Consider the following 23664-nt stretch of genomic DNA (forward strand, 5'->3'; position numbering starts at 1 on the left):
GCTGATCCCAGCCTCACACATGCTGATCCCAGATCACGGCCTCTCACACATGCTGATCCCAGATCACGGTCTCTCACACATGCTGATCCCAGATCACGGCCTCTCACACATGCTGATCCCAGCCTCACACATGCTGATCCCAGATCACAGCCTCTCACACATGCTGATCCCAGATCACGGCCTCTCACACATGCTGATCCCAGATCACGGCCTCTCACACATGCTGATCCCAGATCACGGCCTCTCACACATGCTGATCCCAGATCACAGCCTCTCACACATGCTGATCCCAGATCACGGCCTCTCACACATGCTGATCCCAGATCACGGCCTCTCACACATGCTGATCCCAGATCACGGCCTCTCACACATGCTGATCCCAGATCACGGCCTCTCACACATGCTGATCCCAGATCACGGCCTCTCACACATGCTGATCCCAGATCACGGCCTCTCACACATGCTGATCCCAGATCACGGCCTCTCACACATGCTGATCCCAGATCACGGCCTCTCACACATGCTGATCCCAGATCACGGCCTCTCACACATGCTGATCCCAGATCACGGCCTCTCACACATGCTGATCCCAGATCACGGCCTCTCACACATGCTGATCCCAGATCACGGCCTCTCACACATGCTGATCCCAGCCTCACACATGCTGATCCCAGATCACGGCCTCTCACACATGCTGATCCCAGATCACGGTCTCTCACACATGCTGATCCCAGATCACGGCCTCTCACACATGCTGATCCCAGCCTCACACATGCTGATCCCAGATCACAGCCTCTCACACATGCTGATCCCAGATCACGGCCTCTCACACATGCTGATCCCAGATCACGGCCTCTCACACATGCTGATCCCAGATCACGGCCTCTCACACATGCTGATCCCAGATCACAGCCTCTCACACATGCTGATCCCAGATCACGGTCTCTCACACATGCTGATCCCAGATCACGGCCTCTCACACATGCTGATCCCAGATCACGGCCTCTCACACATGCTGATCCCAGATCACGGCCTCTCACACATGCTGATCCCAGATCACGGCCTCTCACACATGCTGATCCCAGATCACGGCCTCTCACACATGCTGATCCCAGATCACAGCCTCTCACACATGCTGATCCCAGATCACGGCCTCTCACACATGCTGATCCCAGATCACGGCCTCTCACACATGCTGATCCCAGATCACGGCCTCTCACACATGCTGATCCCAGATCACGGCCTCTCACACATGCTGATCCCAGATCACGGCCTCTCACACATGCTGATCCCAGTGAAGTCACTAAACCACTACCCCCTGTATCAATGCCTCACTTCCCTCACGCGCTTTAAATCTGCCACGTTATCAGCCCGTGCTGGGAACACTGGTTCCCAGTGCATTACCGGCCCAACTCATAAACGGTAGCAAATACATTAAACATCCTCAGAAAATTGTTCTGAAAGGACAGTATGGATATTTTCTTTATTTTATGCTAGCTGTTTCAATGTCTGTATTGATATTCTTTGCATACAATGTGCTGTATCCATTGCTCTGTTTAGCATTAATAAATTCGTTTATCTTGATTCCGCTTCTAAAAAGGCATTTAAGGAGCGGCTCAGTGAGTAAAGACACTGGCACTGAGTCTGAAGCAGGAGAACCTGGTTAAATTCCAGGTGTCGGCTCCTTGTGACCTTGGGCAAGTCACTTTATCTCCCTGGGCTTCAGGCACCAAAAACATTGATTGTAAGCTCCATGGGGCAGGGACCTGTGCCTGCAAAATGTCTCTGTAAAGCGCTACGTAAAACTAGCAGCGCTATACAAGAACATGCTTTTTTTTAAAGATTTTTTTGTATAACTTCATAAAAAATGTTGTAAAGCGCAACAAAAATAATTCCACTCACAAAACATTGTTTAATGTAAAATTTGATGTTTATTTCATAATATTTTGTATTAGTACATTTTATTCTAATTTAGTAAACAGGTTTGTATTGTAAGATCCGTTCCTGCACATGAGCGATTTAAGTGCCGAAACGAATAACCAATACAGCTACAAAACTCTACACAGGTCCCCATAACCAAAAAATGACAACGCCTAGCATTTTACTGGAAACATACGTTATGAATTGTATTCAATGCGTTCTGCACGGTCACCAGTATTTAGGCTGCATTAAAGTATCCGTCAGCCTGCATCATTCATTCAATCAAATGACTGGTGGCTTGTCACAAAACTGGTAAACATGCAATATGGATTGTATGCAATTCATCAAAGCAGCAGCCCCCCTTCCTCAAAAGTTAAACATACCATGGTTTCTTTATTCAGCCTTTAATGTACGGTGGACTTCCTGAATCACGACCATTGCGATTGCTACACTAGCAATCACATGGCCATTGAGCAAAAAATGTGATGACATCCACAGGTTGTCACAAGTCAAGGTCCTTAGGGGAATGTAAAAGTTAACAAGGTATGCTTGTTAGGGTGTATCTATGTTCTCTCCACCACTATTAAAATGGCTGAAATGTACTTGTATAGATCTGAATATAGTGAGTGTTTCAATTTTCGGTGTCTTCCCAAATCCATTGTCGAAGGGGCTGCTGCTGCTGCTGCTGCTGCTGCCGCCAATACAATCAAACTAGGATGTAAACGTTTCTCCCCGTTCAGGATGCAGGGAATGCAGAACACGCCAATTCTAGCCCTTTAGGAACGGCAGCTCAAAGGGTTTGGCTACAGCATGCTCCAGTGCCAAGGCATAGGAATACACTCTGGCGTCCACCACAATCTTCTCCTTCGCTACCAGTGCTGCAATAACAAGAGGGTTTGCGATAAGTACATCTAATAGACAAATAGTCACGGAGAGGCACCGTTTCATTCTGCATCTTAAAACCTTTTGTTTATTACATATTAGATACTGGGAATGGGTATCACAACCTGCAAAAATAGGATTGAACACACAACTGATATTGATCACAAGCGGAAAAAGCTGACGTAAAAACTTTACAAAATAATCACAGGAGGATTTTTTTTTTATTTTATGGTGTAATATTTTCTATTTTCATTTTCTACTCGTGTGCAGTATTATTGGTGCAGTCCTTTTTATGATACTGTACATATGTTTAATATTTCATTTATGCAAGACCCATTTTGTACTAAACATTGGTCCTCTGTCTTTTGACACAAATGCTTTGCTATCATTTTTGATGTATTCTGGAGTTCCTGGATTGTTGACTGTTTTGGAACATTTTGGTATTATCTGACACTGTCTGGTACCCAATGTAAGAGGTTTTGTGCATTTGTTTGGAGCGCAGAATGTATAGTACACCTCGTTCATCCCGATCGCATAATTCAACTTGAAATCCTACAGTTTTCTATTTTGAAACAATACTACGATTACAAAATTAATATTTCTTTGTATAATTCATTTATATTTTCAGGGAATCAAAACATATTCACCAGGTCTGATCACTGCAACTTTGCAATGTAGCATTTATGCTGCAGCTGGCTCCCTTCCTACAGTACAGATGACAGAGAAGCCCAATGCTACATCCAACATGACAGAAATACACAGTAAAATACTTCTATATTCCCTTGAAATAGAATAGCGTTGTAAGCTTGCGAACCACGACAAGGCAGACACCCGTTCGCAAGTCCTAACACTACCAGATAAAATACTAATATACCTCTATTAGGATTAAAAATCTAATTTACCTCTATTAGGAGGGAGAAAGACCAACATTGGATCTATATCCAGTAGAATGAAAGGACCTACTAACTTGGGAAGTGGGGAGGGGCGGGCTTAAAACCTGGGAACGAGGAGCCACCAACCTCCAACAGCTGAAAATAGGTTAACAGAACACAAAATCCCAGAGAATATATAAGTATTTTACTGTGTATTTCTGTCATATTGGATGTAGCATTGGGCTTCTCTGTCTGTTGTATACATTTGCCACGCTCAATAGCACTCCATTTTGACACTTAAATACATACATATATTTTGTAGGGGCTCAGGGGTTTCCAAAAAGAGCTTGCCGGGGTTTTGTGTTCTGTTAAGCTTACAACGCTTTGGCCAAAGAGTTAAACTAAATGACCCTTTTTCAAGAGACTATAGAAGTATTTTACTGTGTATTTCTGTCATGTTGGATGTAGCATTGGGATTCTCTGTCGTCTGTTGTATACATATGCCACACTCATTAGCACTCCTTTTTCACACTTCAATCCCTTCCTACAGTATCTGGTATTTTAAGTAGTATCAGGTCTGGGTAATCGCTCAGACACGGCTATGGGTTGTCTGTGCAAGTCCACCCATGTTAAAAATGTTCTCTTCCCCAGCATGTTCCTGCTTGATGTGTAAAAGTGAACGTAAAAACCGAAGGCTGTTACATGCACGGACAGTTACACGCACGGTTACACGCACGGACAGTTACACGCACGGACAGTTACACGCACGGTTACACGCACGGACAGTTACACGCACGGTTACACGCACGGACAGTTACACGCACGGTTACACGCACGGACAGTTACACGCACGGTTACACGCACGGACAGTTACACGCACGGTTACACGCACGGACAGTTACACGCACGGACAGTTACACGCACGGACAGTTACACGCACGGTTACACGCACGGACAGTTACACGCACGGTTACACGCACGGACAGTTACACGCACGGACAGTTACACGCACGGTTACACGCACGGACAGTTACACGCACGGACAGTACCTTCTATGCGCTTCAGCAGTTCATTCCTGGGCAGCAAAATTGACTCCACAAATTCTAAAGAAAAATATTCAAAGTTACAAGTGTAAAGCAGTTTTTTTTATGGGGGGAGGGGGAAATGAAATGTAAAGGATATATTAAAAGAAGTAGTAAATGACATACCTCCGTCCGCTGAAAATGGGAAGAAAGGCAGAGAGAATTTGTTACACATGGATGGCCAGCATTAAGTTGCAAACACTGCAGTATTATCTTACAAGAAAGAGATTCAGGCATTTTATAGCAAGATTATTCTACTTGTGCAATGCAGACGTTGCAAAGTAACTATGTTTGGAACGGGAAATTGTAATGTTGTCAACTTTACTTTGTGCCCAGGACATACTTGAAAACGAGAGGCAATGCTGAATGTATTTTCCCCCCATGTAAAATAGTTTATAAATAAAAAGTAGTATTGTATTCCACGCCTCCACCCTCTTAAGGCTGCGTCCATAGTGCAGGAGATGGCACGAGCGACGTCGCTCGAGGCAAAAACAAACACTAGGACGCCAATGTAGTTGTGTATAGTGCGCGGGCACGCACTTGCGCCACGGGCGAGACCGGCGCTTCACGTGACAAGCAAGTTCCGTGATGGCAGGGTCACGTGGGCGGTTCGCCCAATGAGGGCTATCCAGCTCTGTGACATCATGGCCGCGCCACAGACACGCATCCCTGTCACCTCTGCCTGCAGGACAGGAAGTATCTCCTGCCACAGGCGAGTGTGCGCCGCGCTGAGGCGCGCACCCGGTTCCACTATGGCCAAGGCCTAATTCTCCCCCAAGCACACACAGCCTACAGAAAAACTCTAAATTGGTCATTACTACAGATTAAAAGGCAGGGATAGCAGGCACCATACATTCTAATGTCAGAACCGGCAGGGGTGTGTATACCCGACTCACTTCAAGAGGTAGTAATTAGGTTGCAAACACGGTGCACTACCAGCAAAGAAAGATTGCGAGGTGGACTCCAATATAACTATTTTATTTCGCCATGGTAAAAAACAGAGGCAAAAAGACCCCCTACACGTTTCGCGTTCACCATCGCTTTATCACGTGGGTTTTTTTTGTCGGTAGTGCCTATTTACAATCTAATTACTTGTCCAAGTGTTCAACGGATTCTGGACACCGTGGAGCCCACAATGACAGACGGGAACTGCTCATTAGCAAGCGAGTGCCTTGTTGTGGTTACTCCATCTTGGACTGTTCTATTCAAGTAAAAAAAGTTTCACCTATATATTATGGTTGCATGAATTGAAGAAAAACAATACTCTGTTGCTCCTGGTTACTATGTAAGGCAGTAAGAGGTACCTGAAGGTGAAGCTTCAAGGTAGGCGTGGTCTTCTATCAAAAAGATACAACTATTAACAATTAAGGGGGGCTCCTCAAATCTACATTTTTATAGGAGAAGCTATGATTTAAAGTGATTATCCGCGCCTTTAATACATTCGAGCAGCAGAATCTACCCAATAAAACATTTGACTTCTTGAAAGAATATCGTGAACATCACAGGAATGCAAAGTACTCTTAGATGAATTCAGCACGCATGCGTTTGCTAGAATCGTTCCATGAGCTTACCAAGCTTGGGTTTGGGCCTGATGTTTGCAGAGTCATCTCCGTTAATGTGTACGGTTACTATATACGTTGCACAATTTGACAGTCCAGGGTCCAAGCAAGCCACTAAGAGAACAAAAGTCATACAATCAATGCCCTGCTTTCCACGCTACACGCAGACCAGCAATAAACATTCGAAGCATTGATCAGGCTGGATAAGCAAAATCTACACGTTGGATCTTTACAGGAAACCGATGGAGGCCGCCCACTCTCTCCGGGCGCCTTTACCTTTAGACACGATTACGGATATTGGTGCCACTAGTTAACCTCCAATAAGTGGAACACGTTACTGCAACGGCATGCAGCAAATGTCTGATGCAGAAACAGTGTCGGGGGACACAAATTATCAGCCCTTAATAATGAAAATAGCCAGGGATTTCCAACCTAAACATCTGTTTTATAAACATTCAATATTTTCTTTTGTACTTTCAAAAGGAAGTCATTTTTGAATTCCCCTCTACAGCACGTACTCCATATCTCTTCCTAATGCCGGTTACTCCCAGACCCTCGGATGTCTGCTTCAATTTCTACTTTATGGCTCATAGTTGCACAATTAGATGGTTTCCAGCAGGAATAAGTATACATTTCTGGTATGCGAAAAATTCTATCCCCATATATAATGATTGGAACGCAGAACGGCAACGCAGGGGCCTGGGGGTAACGCGGGGGCGCGGGGGTAACGCAGTTTAAGAAGCATTTGTTATTTCACTGTTGGCAAGCTTTATATGATATTTTTTTTCAATGTTAATAATTGCAATAATGTTTTAAAAAATAAATAAATCTGTAGGTTAGAGCAGGGGGGCGGCTCAACTGCAGTCCTCAGGACACCCCAACAGGTCAGGTTTTAAGAATATACCTGTTTCAACACAGGTGGCTCAGTCATTGATTGAGCCAACTGTGCTGAAGCCGGGATATCGTGAAAACCTGACCTGTTGGTGGTCCTTGATGACTACAGTTAGCCACGCCTGCCTTAGTGAAAAGTCCTCACCTCCACACAGCTGTAGGGCAGACAGAAGAGGTGTGTTAACGTCAAATGATTATTACACGTTATTATTTCTCAGGATTAAACAGCTCGTATCAAAATTCAAACCAATAAATGACGTGAACAAAACGGCATTCCACGTAATGGAAAAACAAGGAGTTAACCAGCCAGGGAGATGTACAGCGCATTGTGCTGAATGCAGTGAAAGTGCGACCCCGTCAGATAACCTGCAGCTACTCACGGACCTGGGGAGCACGCTGCCACTTCTCCTTTGTAGCCGGTCTCTTCCTCCAGTTCCCGTAACGCTGCACACTCCGGAGTCTCGTTTTCATCCATCAGCCCTGATATGGAAACATCAAAGTCACCACAACACTGACAGCTCTGTGACCACTGCAATATAGACACAGATAAGGAGAAGCCACACATTCTACTGACATGACACACACTCTGAACGGGCCATGGGCTGAAGTAGGATTTACAACACTCTACTGTAGGTGCACAGCTTTGGGGTCTAATTAAATCACATAGCACACTTGGTCTCATTGTTTCAATACAAAGAGTAATCAAGAATGACTTAGGCCAGGTCCCCAGGGGCCGCTGCGGTGTGCGCGTCACACACCACAGCACAGCCCTCTGAGGCAGGCCCCAGTGGGCGTGCAAAACGCTGTGACTCGTACGCCGGCAGGGAAGACAAGAATTTTGTCTTCCTGTGCCGCGACGAGGTCACGTGCTCGGCGGGTAGCCATGGCCGTGCACTCCATCGCTCCCCTAGAGACCGCGGCTGCAGCCTGTGCACGCGCCGCCAGGCGCACAGGCAGCAGGGAGGGCTGTGGCCGTAGACCTTGTTTTCTAATGCCGATCCCAGTGCATTGCGGGTTACTAAAGTCCTGAACTTCTATGGAGACCTGGAAAACCAGTGCTGGATCATATTATCAACACGACATTGACATAACCAGACGGTACGGGGTTTGAAGCTTACTTCCTGAATCAGACATGGAAGGCCAGAAAAGCACATGCTACCTGCGTGCTGTCCGCATTTCATTTATAAAATGTATGACAGCTCAGGCTGGAGCACAGTCTTGTAGCAGATACAGGTCTTGTCTCTTGTTGTTATTAAAGCAAATGTACAAAGCCAGCACCAACCTGCAGGAAATTCCAGGCAGTAGCAGCCCATGGGAGGTCGGAACTGTTTGATGAGCACAATACATTCATAATGGAGCGTTCGTTGCAGGACGGGGATTATTGCTACACCTATTGAATGATACCAAATACAGAAAAAAATACAGGAGTAAGAAAAATACATGAGACGTCAAGTTCACAGGGGTCTTTTAACACCTTTCACAGGGATGTTAATCTCCAAGGATTAAAATCAGGGAGATTTGGGGGAATCAGTCTGTATCAGCGAGAGGTGACACATCCGCTTTCTCTGCCAGAGGTGACATCGGTACAATGCTTTGGGCAACCACCCTTAACCCATTCTCTGCCAGAAATGCCAACATCTCTAGTAGCAAAAAAATGAGAGGGAGCTACAATGTTGCAAAATAGCAATATAAAAGTTAAAGTCGGTATAACACACACTAAAGCAAAACATGTATTACAATTATATTTAAATCAGTTTGCCAAAAAAAAAAAGTGTACAAAGTTGCATAAAAGCAAATAAATCTTCTATTAGCAAACAGTAGCTAAAGAGCGGACACCCTTACATATCAGACAAAGAGGCGGGAATGCAACACAACGCAACAATTTCTCAGTCGGTGACTAATAAGTAACCCATCACTCCATGTCCTCATTATCACGGACCGGGCTCCCCTGGAGTATAGGACATGACTAATGAACGCACAAAAGGGAGGGATCCCCCCAAAAAGGCAGCCCAGAAACGTCAAAAAATGGGGGCACTCACGGAAGTGTGGAAAATATAAAAAAGAACAATTTATTGTAAACGCGGTGTTTCGCTGGTTAAGCTGCGTCAGGAGCGTGGGTAGACGGACCCAACCACCTACCTTAAATACATCGGTTGCGTTTACGTCATTTCGTCAAGAAATGGAAGACAAAAAGGAAAGGCATGTAAGAAACACTTTATTGTGCTCCTTTTTGTCTTCCATTGCTTGACGAGATGACGTAAACGTAACCGATGTATTTAAGGTAGGTGGTTGGGTCCGTCTAGTCCTGCCCTCGACGCGTTTGCAACAAATGGTAATTTTTGATATTTTCCACATCTTCGCAATATTCAGTATTCAACTGAGCCACCTGTGCTGAAGCAGGGCTATCCTGACAACTTTATTTGTTGGGGGGTCTCGAGGACTGAAGTTGAGAACCCCTAGCTTAGCATAAAGAGAGATTGCAATCTAACTTTGGATGCCGAAACCCACAAAAAATGCTCAATTCTACCACTGCAGTGTTGTGGTAAGGACGTTTGTAGACATGGCCTCACCATCAGCCGAGTTTTCTTTTCTTCTCGTTGTGCGTTTTACGGTTTCCCAAGTTCTGAGAAAACAAAAAAAAAAGGAAATGTGGAGCTTAACCCCTCCTCAAATACTGCGGTAGTACCGGTGAAATCTTCAGAGTTAAATGCACAAGTGAATGACCAAATACATAAAAACATACAGTACAGTAACTACAAAACACATCCAACATCACAACACACATCACTGCGAAATGCTCAAAGAACTAGATTGGTCAACACTAGAGTCTAGGCGCAAAGTTCACCTTTCCTGTCTTGCCTTTAAATTCTTTCTGGGCAAGTTACCCACCTATCTGAACAAGCTCCTCACCCATACCACATGCAGCACTTATCATCTGAGATCAGACTCCAACATACTGTTCATGGTCTCAAGGCTCAACAAAGTATCCGGCTGTTCCTCCTTTTCTTACCATGCACCCCAAAACTGGAACAACCTACCGGAGACTCTCACATCCACCACCAGCTTAAGTTCTTTCAAATTTAAGGCTCTCACACATTTTAACCTGGTCTGTAACTGTTTCATACGCTCATAATATATATTTTCTTTAACTGTGCATGCAATGTCTTGTATATAATGTATACCCTGTTCACTTATGTAACTGTATTTGTAAACATGTATTTGTCTTAACTCTGTGCCCAGGACATACTTGAAAACGAGAGGTAACTCTCAATGTATTACTTCCTGGTAAAATATTTTATAAATAAATTATCCTTGGAGGAAAGCCCCAGCCTTCTCAGTCACGGGGCATTCTTTATTAAATACCCCTGAAAAAACGTAATTAAATAAATAGTCTTTCTTGGCTCTGAGCAAAAAAAAAAACCCCCAGTATGTACAAGTCCTGAAACACATTGAGTGAGTGGTGCTGAAGGAGAACGCTGTGTTTTTCATTCTTCTCAGTATTACTAGTAACAATTAGTAACATTAACAACTTTCTTAATGCTCCTCGGGTAACTAGAGGAGACTGCCACCCTGCCCTTTCACAGGCTCCCTGCTGCTTTTCATCTGGTTTGCAAGTAAACACGAACAGAGAAGAGAACGCGCCAAGTGATTATATAGCACTTTTACTTAAAAAACGCAGGGTCATGAACCGGTTTAAAAATACAATAGAAGGGACATGGTACAAAGACCTGTTTCTCGGTTATTTTTTCCCGACCCTGTCGTTCTCTCTGCGTAAAACTTCCACGTCGACAAGTCGTCACTGCGCGAGTAACGTATATAACGTCAACCAAACATATTTAGTAGATCATCGCGATGGGTGGGGGTTATTTTAGAAGTCCTAGGCAGGTTTAGATAAAATCAATTCATGTTTGCTTAGCAGAAACTAGGAATCAATCAAGTCCATTCCAAATACCATTCTTTACAACAGTTTATAAATCGCACATTGGATTAATTATCAAGTTCAAAGCTGTACTGGTCCCGGGGAAATGTAGATTTGTTCTAGGTTGTGTTACCTTTCACCAACAAGAGAGTTCTTCACAGATCCTATAGAGTACAGAGTGTAGGAAACCCGGTTTCTTGAAGGGTTGTGTAGGTGTAGGACAGGATCACTGAAGACGAAACCTACACCATGTGGTTTTTTAAATGATCGATTACAGCAGGGGGTGGCCAAACTCCAGCCCTCAAGGGCTAAGGACAGGTTTTAAGGATTATCCCTGCTTCAGCAAAGGTGGCTCAGTCTTCGATAGCACCACCTGTGCCGACGCAGGGATAGCCTGAAAACCCGACATCGGTCGGCAGCCCTGGAGGACTGGAGTGGGCTACCCCTGGTATACAGATATGTCATCTGTGAAGAACACCCCAAAAATATATCCCAATCTACGGTTATCAACTTTTCAACGTCCCTTTCCATAAACGCCAATCTAATGTTCTGCTGCGCTGGGAAACGGGTGAATAATTGTGGGCATTTAATGCAAAGTAACTTAGTACTTTGTCCAATAAATTGCACTGAAAAGTAAGTTCACGTGTACACATAAATGTGCTTCACACCTTCTTGGCATCTTGGTAATTTTCAACTATTTGCTGGTCAAATAAAAAGGTATCATACTACCGGTTCCTACTTTGTTACTTTTCTTTGTGATAATACTGTGTGAGCATCAAATGAAAATAGCCTTGAAGCTTTCACCGATGATCCAACAAAAAGATCCAATAAAAAGATCCCCATCAAGATCTTGCACAAGATCCAAGTACTTGCTAACGTACACAACAAAGAAATGAAGCACGGCACGAGCGGAAGTCCTGGGCGTATAAAGAAAAGGTGCTTGGTTCCCTAAAAATACAGGATTTGTTTTTGTAAAGTAAGATATTTTACAAACCAGTTACTGAGTTACAGAACAACGCAGAGAAACATACATCAGTTACCATCATGCCTTGTTTTATATGAAGGTTAATTTATTAACTTGTATTGAATAAATGAAAATATGTGCCACGGTATTAAAGAGGCGAGGGGGATTTTTTTTTATAGCGAATTTTTCCCCCTGGTTCCGGAGATACTTTGCCTCCATAGGGGGCGCCGGTAGCCACTCTGCTCAGCTAGCAGGGATCACGTCATCGTCCGCTTTTCAAAGCTTCCGTGTCCTGCAGGCCAATATGAAGCTATGATGTCATCCGGTGCGGCTTCCTATTGGCTCACGTGATGCGGAAAGTTTAAAAAAGCAGAGAGCTACCGGCACCCTCTTCGGAGGCAAGCATCTCTGTAAGCAGGGGGTCCCCGCAGCTGAAATGAGTGGGGTTCAGGTCCGGAGACACCCAGATGTGCCACGTGGCTTGGTACTACCTGGCTTGATGGGTGGCATCTTTTGATTTGAGGTGGAAAGTACAGAAACGTAGAGGAGAAAAAATTAGGCAAATGGTGAAGAAAAGTGTGAAACATCAGTATCTGAGGGTCATCCACCCACAGGGGTACATCCATCCACACCAAACAGTGATGTACCATGTCCTAAAAAATACCGGGTAACCAGGGAAAAAAAAAGTAAAAGTTATCCTGCTGGTATTCGGGTATCCGGCCGGCAGGTTTGGGGACCGGTTGAAGAGGGCGGCAAGCGCAGGACGGTGGCGGCGGCAGGAGGAAGATAGCAGCCGGCGGCAGAGGGAGAGAAGGAGGACGTCAGCCTGCAGAGGACACCAGCCAGCGGCGGCAGGAGAGAAGAGGACCATGCGAGCAGAGCAAGACAGGATGCCGGCCGGTGAGGAGCGCACCCAAGTGGTCGAACCAGGAAGTCTTCTCTGACTTCCGGTGTCTACCGCTGCTACAGCGCACAGTTCCTTGGCCGTCGTCCTGTGCCTCTCCTGCTCTGCTCACACGGTCCTCCTCTCCCTCCGTCCCCGGCTGCTGTCCTCTTCTGCTCCTCCGTTCTCTGTCCACTGCTCCCGCCGCCCCAGAGGAAGGGGGGCGATTGAGGAGCAGGACCGAGGGAGCAGAGCAGGACAGAAGTACCCGGCACCGGATTCCAGCACCCTGGGCCAGGTAATTTCCAGTTAGGTGAAATATGGCCGGGTATGATGAGTACTGGGTAATTTCCGGGTACATCACTATCTTAACTTTAGTTGTTGTGAGATGGTACACAACTAACCTGTTTTTACCAGTGGGATCCACATACGTTGTCTCCAGGAGCTGCACCCATTTTCCTTTCAAAAGTGTCTAAAAAAAAAAAAAACCACAACAACAAAGTTTGGTATGAAGTTGAGTAATTGGATTAATGCTTCATTCCGCTGTGTGATGGCAAGAGATACAAGGAGTGGATTAAGCCGTTTTGGAATGAAGGGTCCATGGTTCTGTAATCTGAGCTAAATCCCCATGTCCAACGTCACAGACCAAAACCTTAACCACAAAGCCACTCCTGCTTCCAGTAATTAAGCGCCCAATTCAATAACCGGGTTTCACACCAACTCACATTTCATCTTTCCACACGGGGGCAGCGACACTGAAGGGGTTAAACGTGGACTGTCACTCAAGACAATGGCTACACCCCCATTCCATAAATATAATTCTTATAAGAACTCTTCCTTGTAATATAGTAGGACATGGGTAGCCGACTCCAGTCCTCAAGGGCCACCAACAGGTCAGGTTTTAAGGATAGCCCAGCTCCAGCACATGTGGCTCAGTCACTGCTTCAGCACAGGTAGCTGAATCAGTTGCTCAGTCTTTGACTGAGCCACCTGTGCTGAAGCAGGTGTATCCTGAACACCTGACCTGTTGGTTGCCCTTGAAAACTGAAGTTGGCCCACCCCTGTACTAGAGTATTTGCAGTAACACTTGTGGTTGTTGGTCGCCAATGTGCGACCCCTTGAACTCCTTCCTTACATCTTTCCAACATGGTCACGAGTTTAAAAAGCGTTATCCTGAATTAAGAAATATTTTCCAGTAGCTAGTCTGCAGACTGGTATTAACTGTTCCCTGTCTGACACTGTGGGATCAATCACCGTCATCAATTCTGGTGGAATGAAAAGCAAGAGACAAATCTCAAAAAGGCAGCATTGACACAAAAGCTAAAGCTATTCAAACATACTTACAGCTCATGTCACAAGTGTAAACGATTCTAAAAACCTGCGTGCCTTCCCTTTATGCAAAGCACAGGGACACAACTTGTGACTTAACATGGTACAAAACATTTCCTGTTCTATTAAGCAAATAAAAATACACGGCTCAGACTGGTCCGCAAACCCTGCCCTTCCCCATTATCTCTCAATGCTTCCCCTGCAGCCAGGGATTCTGGTCACAGCGAGTCACTATTTGCTTCTTATCCATTTTAACCTGGATCGCTTACGTTTCTCATACTAAGAAGGCGCGAGATTGAGGTGGCCGGAATTCCACGAGAACTGGCTTATCTGGATCTGTCAATAGTATTTTAATTGCATTGAATGTCAGAGGGGAACACATTGCTACACGCCCCTGGGCTCTTACAGGTTAAACACCGGCTACAATACACCCTAAAAAAATGCAAGTGCGGCTGCTCTTACCAAATAGTCCCTCTCACAGTCATAAGGGAGAGGGAGAGAGAGAGAGGGAGAGAGAGAGAGAGGGAGAGGGAGAGAGAGGGAGAGAGGGAGAGAGAGAGGAAGAGAGAGAGAGAGAGAGAGGAAGAGGGAGAGAGAGAGCGCAGTAGTGGTGGAAGGAGTGGAGACAGTTATGAGTAGAGCGCAGGACATTGAATATAGACACACAGTGAAAACCATGCGATCTACAGCATAGGTGGATAGAGAGATAGATATATTTCCATCCCACAGTGTATGTAGCATTTTGCAAAAGAGACAATACAACACAGGGAATTATAAAACAAGAACTGTAACAAAAACCATCGGTAAAATATAGTAAAGTACATCCCTGCTCCGGAGAGCTTACAATCTAAATAATACTTTGGGAGACTCACAGAGACAGCAGGTGAAGCAGTGCCTGGCTATGATGGTTGGTGTGACTGCGGGTGTGGGCAGTAGCCATATGTCCAGGCTATTGACCAACTTCATTTACAAGGCAGGTTTACAGATTTTGACTTAGAGGTGGGGAGAGAAGGTGCTTGGCGCATGCAGAGAGAAAAGGAGAGGTCCCAGAACAGGATTCAGTGATCAACACTACTGAAAGAGGCAACGAGATCAATCAAGTAGAATAAGCAGGGAAGTGGGATTTTGCATCATTGAGATCATTGGCTACTTCAGTGGAGGACAGACTGGGTTGAGTGAGCTGTACGAAAGACAGATTGCAGAACGTACAGGAGGCCATAGGAATGAAGAAAGATGAGCATGCGTGGGAAAGACGAGACGTTTGGAGGCAAATGTCAGGAGGGATACAGGGTGGTAGTTAGTAAGCAACGTACGGTCAGAGTTGTTTCTGAGAATAGGTGTGACCACCACATGCTGAAAGGATGAGGGGAAAGTGTCAGAGGACAGGGGGAAGTTGACGATATGGGTGAGAGTGGGGACCAGGATAGGAGAAAGAGGCCTGATAAGGTGAGAGGGGAGGATTTAACTTTGTATTTAGAGCAGTGGTGCTCAACTCCAGTCCACAGGACCCCCTAACATGTGACATTTTAAGGATATCCCAGCTTCAGGTGGCTCAATCAGTGACTCAGTCAAGCCACCTGTGCTGAAGCAGGTATCCTTAAAATCTGACCTGTTAAGGGGTCTAGAGGAGTGGAGTTGAGCACCCAGATTTAGACCATTCTTCGTATATTGAACACAAATACTTGTGCAAAATCCCCAGGTAAGAGTTTTTCTTAATTGGGGTGCAACCTGCATTTACCTTAGGGAAAATATCATGAAGCAAAGCACTGCTATTACCTCCAGTACAAATATACATACACATGCATAAAACACAAATACCTCCTCCTTTAATATGGTTTCTTTGCCGATGGTAGGCGGGTTTTCTGAATGCTGGTTTTCCATCGTTTAGAATTTCCTGGCGCTGTTAGAAGCACATAAAGAAGGAGCATTAATCTTAACCAATGACTTGTGATCAATAAATCAAAAAAGTAGGAATCGGAGCACAGGGCGGGTCAGCAATGCAAGATCGCTGGTCCCTATTAAACATACTGAGAAGAAGGGGTCACTGAGATAATACCGGTCACACTTTCTCCAGTATTTGCATGTTTAGATTATATGTTGGTTGTATTTTTTTTGTCTCTTCCTTACTGGAAACGGTCAACATTTAAGCATAAAATAAAGATGACAGACTTCTTTCCTGCTGCTCCTTTATCCAACCATGTGATTGAGAGAAATGGAGTTTAACAACTTAGACGAGGAGTGGCCAACTCCAATCCTCAAGAGCCACCAACTAATCAGGTTTTTAGGATATCCCCGCTTCAGCACAGGTGGCTCAGTCGAACACTGATTGCTTCAGCACAGGTGGCTCAGAGATTCTGAAAAACTGACCTGTTTTGGGGAATGGGGGTATTGAAGACTGAATTGAGATTCCCTGATATAAGTTAACAAAATGCTGTATTGTCACAGTATGGCCATTATAAAATAATGACTCTAATAATTGATATTTACTAACGCCCGTTGCAAAAACAAATAAACACCCTTCTGTTTTAACGCGTCAAAATTAATTGCAAACAACAGATAATAAAGGACTGTCTAAGTCCGAAACGCGTTGGTGTGTTTTGTACCATATATTCTTGATCCAATAAATAGCTTTATTTTATGGGAACGTACGCCTGGTGGTTTCATAGCTGTTTCAACAGCACTGGATATAGTGCTTCGTTTTTCTCTCCCTTTTTTCCTCTGAAGACAGTTCACAAACGGAGGCACATTCAACCCAGGGGTGCTGGATATATTGGACCTGCTGTTTATCGTGGATAAAGTATCCCAAGTGAGTCTATTCCAGTTTTACCTCATTTATTTTGTCCAGAAGTCAAAGGATATTTAATTTGCTGGTCACCGGCAGGTGTTTTTGATTTATCCTTACCTCCTTGCAATGTGGGATAATTTTCAACCAGACTACATCCATTGGGACATTTAAACATTATAGGGTTGTTTTTTCCATTTATATCTACAATTGTCATACACCACAGTTTTGTCTTTAGAGCATCACACATTTTTTTCTATTAAACAACAAACTAGGTGTAACATGTAAGAAAGCTCCATATAGAAAAGCGCACATTTTATGAAGTTTTGTAGTTCCCTTTAGCACTAACATTTTGACGCAAACTAAATAGATTTTGGTATATAGGCTCCTATGTGTAGCAAGGGAATTAGTTTTTCCTCTTGAGTGCTATAGGGGCCTGCAAAGCATTGCAGAGCAGTGGCACTCATGGGGTTAATGTCAGTTAGTAGTCTTTTGCCACATATGGTGATCGTAAAACTGATCCGATGCTGGCAGAGCTCACGAAACGATCTACACTGGGAGATAACTGTGCGTAAAATGTCCCTGCCATGAACGTGCTGTGACTTCGAACGCGAAACTGCCCTTCTTCCCAAGTTATATGGGAGTCGCAATAAAATATGAGGACCAAGGCCGTGATTATACCGAAAATCACGCGCGACGCCGCGCCTGAAAAACAAAACCAATACGAGCGCACATACCAAGCGCGATGTGAGCGCCGCCCTGCAAAGCGTTTGTCTCCTCAAGCGATTTGAGATTTGGTTATGCGCACACGACGGCCGCCGCACGTGACTTGCACGGCCAATCACAGTGCATCATCAACCAACCAATCTGGCCATGGCTCCCTGCAGTAGCGCTACAAGTCTCTGGCATGTTCACATGTAGCGCGGCGGCGTCGCAGCGATGATGTCACCGGATTGCTTCGCAGCTCTGCAGTATTTGGTATAATTAAGGCCTGAGCCGGGCAAACATTTTTTAATTCCTATTTTCAGAATCGAAGATGAAAATAAGAAGCTAAGTTTAGGCTCAACCAGCTCACTACTAACAAAGTAGACCAGCCAATGCTATGGGATATAAAAACACAAGCATATAGCTCTTCATAGCTCGGGTTTGCCTGAAAGTACACATAATACAGCAAGCAGTAGCATTGATTTGGTGCGAGTCATCAGTGTTTTACAAATCACAATAACAGCCGTTTTTAGAACAAAGTTTATATTTTCCAGCCGCTGCCGCTATATCCTCCTCTCTCCCCCTTAGGCCTCGGTCCCGCTGCGCTTGTTGGCGCGGGCGGCCATGTCGTGAGTTCCCCACCAGCAGGGGCATCCTCGCGAGCCGGTCCCGGTCCCCCCTGGCGGCACAGAGCACTACACGCTGTGGCGCGTCAGCCGCTAGGAGACACAAGAGAATGGTGTTTCCTAGCGTTGACGCGTCACGTGGTGTGGCTGTGAGCCAATGGGGAGGGGAGGCTTCGGGAGGAGGAGAGGCTTCGGGGAGCGGGGAGGAGTGTGGATTGAAAGCAGCGTGCGTGCCTGTCTGTGTGTATGCCAGAGTGCGTGAGTGCCTGCCTGTGTGTGCGCGCGTGTGTGTGTATAAGTGTGTGTGTGTGTGTGTGTGTGTGCCTGCGTGTGTGTGTTTAAACTTACCCTCAGCAGCTCCAGCCCGAGTCCGTGGAGGGAGGGAGGGGTGGAGGGAGGGAGGGAGGGAGGGGTGGAGGGAGGGAGGGAGGGGGGGGGGGTGGGAGAGTAGCGGGTCCCTCCGCTCAAGCCACACCCCCCCTCCCTGTCAAGCCTCCCACTCCCGCTCCCTACAGACCGCATATCGCGGTCTGTGTATGTCAGCGCGCCGCCTGTCTGCAGTGCGGGTGCGCTGACTCTGGGAGCGGGGCCTTAGCCTTAGGCCGCGCTTATATTCCCAGCGACGCAAAGTCACGTCAAAACAAATGTATTGAATCCGTTGCGTGCGCTTATAGTAGGAGTGACGCGACGGCTTGGTCACGATCGCTGGAAATCAATTACATTTGATTCGTCAGCTAGCGCAGCGTGATGTCAGCATCGCAAGGACTACAAGCGCAGCCTTAATTAGCGGGTAATGATTACGTCCTTGGTTATTAAAGCAGCAGTCCAAGCTGCCATTTTATTTACATTTTATTCCCTTATATATGTGCATCAATACAATGCACACAATAATAAGTAATTAGGTAAGTTGCTGATCGATCCGTTCTCCTGTGATTGATCAGCGAAGATTCGGCTCAGGAGGTTCACTAAATGGCTGGGGGTTTGCTAGGCCGCTGACATAAGGGCAGTGAAAACTGTAGTTCTGGGCCCCGGAAAGGTGTATGCGGCCCTAGGCAGAACAGCAACACGGTGGGCGTCACACTCACTAGCGCAACACTATTGCATTTGACACGAGAATGGGGCCAATATGACAAGTGTGGCTTGCTTTGCATTTTTTTTTTAATGTTTAAGAGTCATGTTCATTTTGCGCCAATTAGTCACTGTCTTTGCTCCACTTTTTGCCCTGTATGCTTCAGATCTGGATTACAGTTGGAAACACAACAGTTGTGTCAGACTGCATCTCCTGTGTGTCACTTTCTGTCCATTCAATATGCGTAAAACAATCCAACATTAAAAACTTCCCGGCTTCTACGAATCTGCACCACAGGTCAGAAACCGTTTCTTATATTCGATGCTTATATTTGAACTATGCGCAAAGAAATGGAGCAATGCATCACTTTTCTTTGTTTCAAAATTGCCCTGATATAAAAGCTGCCACTGTTGAGACACTACACATACAATAAAAACAAAACAAATTCTGACTACTACACCATTACCATCCACCCTCAGGACTCTCGGACACGAGCACACACGTGTCCCCCCAAAGGAGGCAGCTGTTTGCTGAGGTTACAGCTGCTCTGTTACAATCAGATCACCCTCCTCCCCCCCCTTGCACCCACGCTTATAGTGCGGGCGACGCGACAGTGGCATCAGGCTAAGGTCGCTGGAAAAATCAAATTGAGATGACTTCCAGCGATCGCGACCAAACCGTCGCTCTGTCGCGTCGCACTTACTATAAGCGCACGCGACGGCGGCAATGCATGTTTTGACGCAACATCACTGTCACTATAAGCGCAGCCTTTCGCTATAGATTGTAAGCTCCTGGGTGCAGTGCCCTTCTCACCTGCTGTAGCTAATGCTTGTTACTGTGTCTACCTGGTACCACCCTACAGTACTGGAATAAGTAAATGTAACACATGCCCCAGGGAGTATCACTGTTGACGCATTCCTAAGCAGGCGCACGCTCCCTACCTGACGCGGGAGCTGCGGCGGTGCGGCACGTGTCCAGGTATCCGCAATCTGCAGACAGCCAGGGTGCTGACACAGAGCGCAGAGCCACGCCCCCCGGCGCTGACACAGGGCGCAAGGCCACGCCCCTTGTGCTGACACGCCACCACACTACAGCCAATCACCGCTGGTCATTTTGCGTTCTCAACTTCTGCTTGACTTAAAGCCACGCCCACATACAAATGTTTTCCCAGTTCCAGGGTCTGGCTCCAAAGCGAGGCTTGGAACGCTGGGGCTTTAATTATACCACGTGGCCAGTGCTCATTTAATCCTCGTGTGTTCCTGGGTCTTTTTTTTTTTTTTTTTTTTTTTTTAAACTTTTCATATGTGGGGGAATCCCAGCAGTTCTGGCAAAGTTATTCATGTTGTTATTGAGGTTTCTTTAATATTAGAGGCTGACAAGCACCTAAGTACTTCTGTATTACATATCTCCATTTACAATGAAGGGTTAAAGGGTGATGAGTCTCTGCTAGAAGTATAAATACAACTATATAATGATCATCAGCTTTTGTTTTACAGGGGAGAATCTTTAATGTTAACCTAAAGCAACCTTATGGGATATAACAGCAGTTACATTTACATTTGTAACAGTTAAGATTAACTCCAATGCAATATATAAAATAAAATAAATGAATAGACGATATTGTTCTATGGCTAGCGAAATGTTTTTATTTGTGCAAGCTTTCGAGACTAGCCAAAGAACGGTATTGTCTATTCATTTTTGATTATTAAAGCTCTGCTAACACTGTACTGATACCTCTACATCAAAAAAATAATAATATATATATAGTGCATTGGAGTGTATATATACATGTATATTTGTGTATGTGTGTTTGGCTTCTATGCAATGTTCAGTTTTTGTATTTGAGATGATGCAGCATTATGATTAATTCCTTCACTGCCAGATAACTTTCACTTTCTTTTTTAATTAGATTGTTGTTATTTTTACATCCTGGTCCTTAATACTTGTTTTTGAGCTTTTATAATGAAAAAGACTGAGTATAGCTGCAGTGTGCATAGAATGATATTATTACTGAAGGTTACTTCCCCAGCCCTCTACCCTGCCAGAGTCATGTTGCACCCGGAGCAGATTTGCGGGCGGACACTTCCTGCTCCAGTGGTCTCAGCATGAAGAAAGAGCAGGTGCTGAACTGTCAGTTCTCTGAGTGGTACCCGAGGTTCAGGAGGCTCAGCATCAGGAGGTATGTGTGTATAGAATGAAACACACACTTGGCTGTGTGTGTTTAGATACAGAAATTCACTGTGGATGTAGGGGAGAGAGAGAGAACTCAAAGTCAAACTAATTTTCTGCGGGTCTCACTGATTTCTGGCACATGCCTTGTCATATACTTTTATGGGTTTAATAAAAAATCACCACTTTGAAATTAAAATGCTATGGATTTCCGTCCTTGGAAGTTGATGTCTCTGGAGCACTGTCTGTATAGAGCACTGAGTGTGTGTGTGCCCGCACGTCTGTATAGAGAGCAGTGTGTTTGTGTGTGTGCACGCCTGTATAGATGTGTGCACGCCTGTATATGTATAGAGCAGTGTGTGTGCCCGTACGGCTGTATAGAGAGCAGTGTGTGTGTGCCCGTACGGCTGTATAGAGAGCAGTGTGTGTGAGCTTCCGTACGGCTGTATAGAGAGCAGTGTGTATAGAGAGCAGTGTGTGCGCGACCGTACGTCTGTATAGAGAGCAGTGTGTGCGCGACCGTACGTCTGTATAGAGAGCAGTGTGTGCGCGACCGTACGTCTGTATAGAGAGCAGTGTGTGCGGGACCGTACGTCTGTATAGAGAGCAGTGTGTGCGTGACCGTACGTCTGTATAGAGAGCAGTGTGTGCGCGACCGTACGTCTGTATAGAGAGCAGTGTGTGTGTGCCCGTCCGGCTGTATAGAGAGCAGTGTGTATGCGCCTGTACGGCTGTATAGAGAACAGTGTGTGTGCGCCCGTTCGCCTGTATAGAGAGCAGTGTGTGTGTGTGTGCGCCCGTTCGTCTGTATAGAGAGCAGTGTGTGTGTGTGTGCGCCCGTTCGTCTGTATAGAGAGCAGTGTGTGTGTGCGCCCGTACGGCTGTATAGAGAGCAGTGTGTGTGTGCCCGTACGTCTGTATAGATAGCAGTGTGTGTGTGCGCCCGTACGTACCTCTGTATAGAGCTGTGTGTGCGCGCTCCCATATTTCTGTAGAAAGATTGTGTGTGTGTGTATGGACACACACTGCTCTTTATACAGACGTACAAGAGCACACACACAAACAGGTGCGGGCGCACACACAGTGCTCTTTATACAGACGTACGGGCAGGCACATGCACACATCTATAGAGCGCACTGTATGAGCCCGTGTGTGTGCATACATCTGTATAGGGAGCACTTGGTGTGTGCTCCCTGTTCGTCTTTATAGAGAGCAGTGTGTGTGTGTATATATATGTACATCCCGCACGTCTGTATAGAGAGCAGTGTGTGTGTGTGTGTGTGTGTGTGTGTATATATATATATACATCCCGCACGTCTGTATAGAGAGCAGTGTGTGTGCGCGCTTTTCTTATAGAGAGTACTGTGTGTGTGCGCGCTTTTCTTATAGAGAGTACTGTGTGTGTGTGCATCTGTATGTCTGTATAGATGTGTGGGTGCGCACGCCTGTATAGAGAGCACTGTGTATGTGCACCTGTATTTATTTATTTATAAAATCTTTTATCAGGAAGTAAAACATTGAGAGTTAGCTCTCGTTTTCAAGTATGTCCTGGGCACAGAGTTGTGATAACAGATACATGGTTACAAAAACATAATTACATTAAGTGAGCAAGGTTATACATTATATACTGTACAAGACATTGCATGCATAGTTAAAAATAATATATATTATAGGCGTATGTAACAGTTACAGGCCAGATTAAAATGTGAGACAGTTTAGTTTTGAAAGAACTTAGACTGGTGACGGCTGTGAGAGTCTCCCTGGTAGATTGTTCCAGTTTTGGGGTGCACGGTAAGAGGAGGAGCAGGCGGATACTTTGTTGAACCTTGGCACCATGATCAGCCTTTTGGCGTCAGATCTCAGATGATAAGTGCTGTTTGTGGTAGAGGTGAGGAGCTTGTTCAGATAGATGGATAGTTTGCCCAGAAAGTATTTGAAGGCAAGACAGGAAAGATGAACTTTGTGCCTACACGCAAGTGATGACCAACCTAGTTCTTTGAGCATTTCATAGT

General features: G+C 45.4%; 2 protein-coding genes across 3 annotated transcripts in view; one reads left to right on the top strand and one right to left on the bottom strand.

Annotated features, from left to right (window-relative positions):
- Positions 1-1908: 1908 nt before the first annotated feature.
- NUDT5 (nudix hydrolase 5) lies at positions 1909-20605 on the bottom strand. 2 transcript variants are annotated; one of them, XM_075599487.1, is made up of 10 exons: positions 20425-20605; positions 16120-16201; positions 13377-13444; positions 9777-9829; positions 8489-8596; positions 7591-7686; positions 6328-6429; positions 4883-4891; positions 4724-4777; positions 1909-2798 (listed from the first exon to the last, which is right to left on the bottom strand). In XM_075599487.1, exons 2-10 carry the CDS (start codon positions 16180-16182, stop codon positions 2689-2691), a joined length of 663 nt encoding a protein of 220 aa, XP_075455602.1. In that variant the 5' UTR covers positions 16183-16201; positions 20425-20605; the 3' UTR covers positions 1909-2688. The 2 variants fall into 2 exon arrangements, with proteins under 2 accessions (XP_075455602.1, XP_075455601.1); XM_075599486.1 differs by lacking the exons at positions 1909-2798; positions 4724-4777; positions 20425-20605 and adding an exon at positions 20297-20422 and having other exon boundaries at positions 4806-4891.
- A 903-nt stretch (positions 20606-21508) lies between these two features.
- The window catches only part of CDC123 (cell division cycle 123), a 100831-nt gene continuing 98675 nt past the window's right edge, over positions 21509-23664 (top strand). Inside the window, exon 1 of the mRNA XM_075599489.1 lies at positions 21509-21662. Within this exon, the coding sequence (XP_075455604.1) occupies positions 21589-21662 (74 nt within the window). The 5' untranslated portion in view covers positions 21509-21588. The remainder of the gene's footprint in view (positions 21663-23664) is intronic.

The sequence above is a fragment of the Ascaphus truei genome, chromosome 5, assembly GCF_040206685.1.
Source record: "Ascaphus truei isolate aAscTru1 chromosome 5, aAscTru1.hap1, whole genome shotgun sequence".
NCBI classification, from domain to species: domain Eukaryota; kingdom Metazoa; phylum Chordata; class Amphibia; order Anura; family Ascaphidae; genus Ascaphus; species Ascaphus truei.

Coding starts and splice junctions, on each gene's coding strand:
- NUDT5 (XM_075599487.1), bottom strand. CDS start 16,182: ATGGAAAACCAGCATTCAGAAAACCCGCCTACCATCGGCAAAGAAACC. Junction 13,445..16,119: donor AAACCATATTAAAGGAGGAG/GTATTTGTGTTT, acceptor TTTTTTTTTTAG/ACACTTTTGAAAGGAAAATG. Junction 7,687..8,488: donor CTGCCTGGAATTTCCTGCAG/GTTGGTGCTGGC, acceptor TTTCCATATCAG/GGCTGATGGATGAAAACGAG.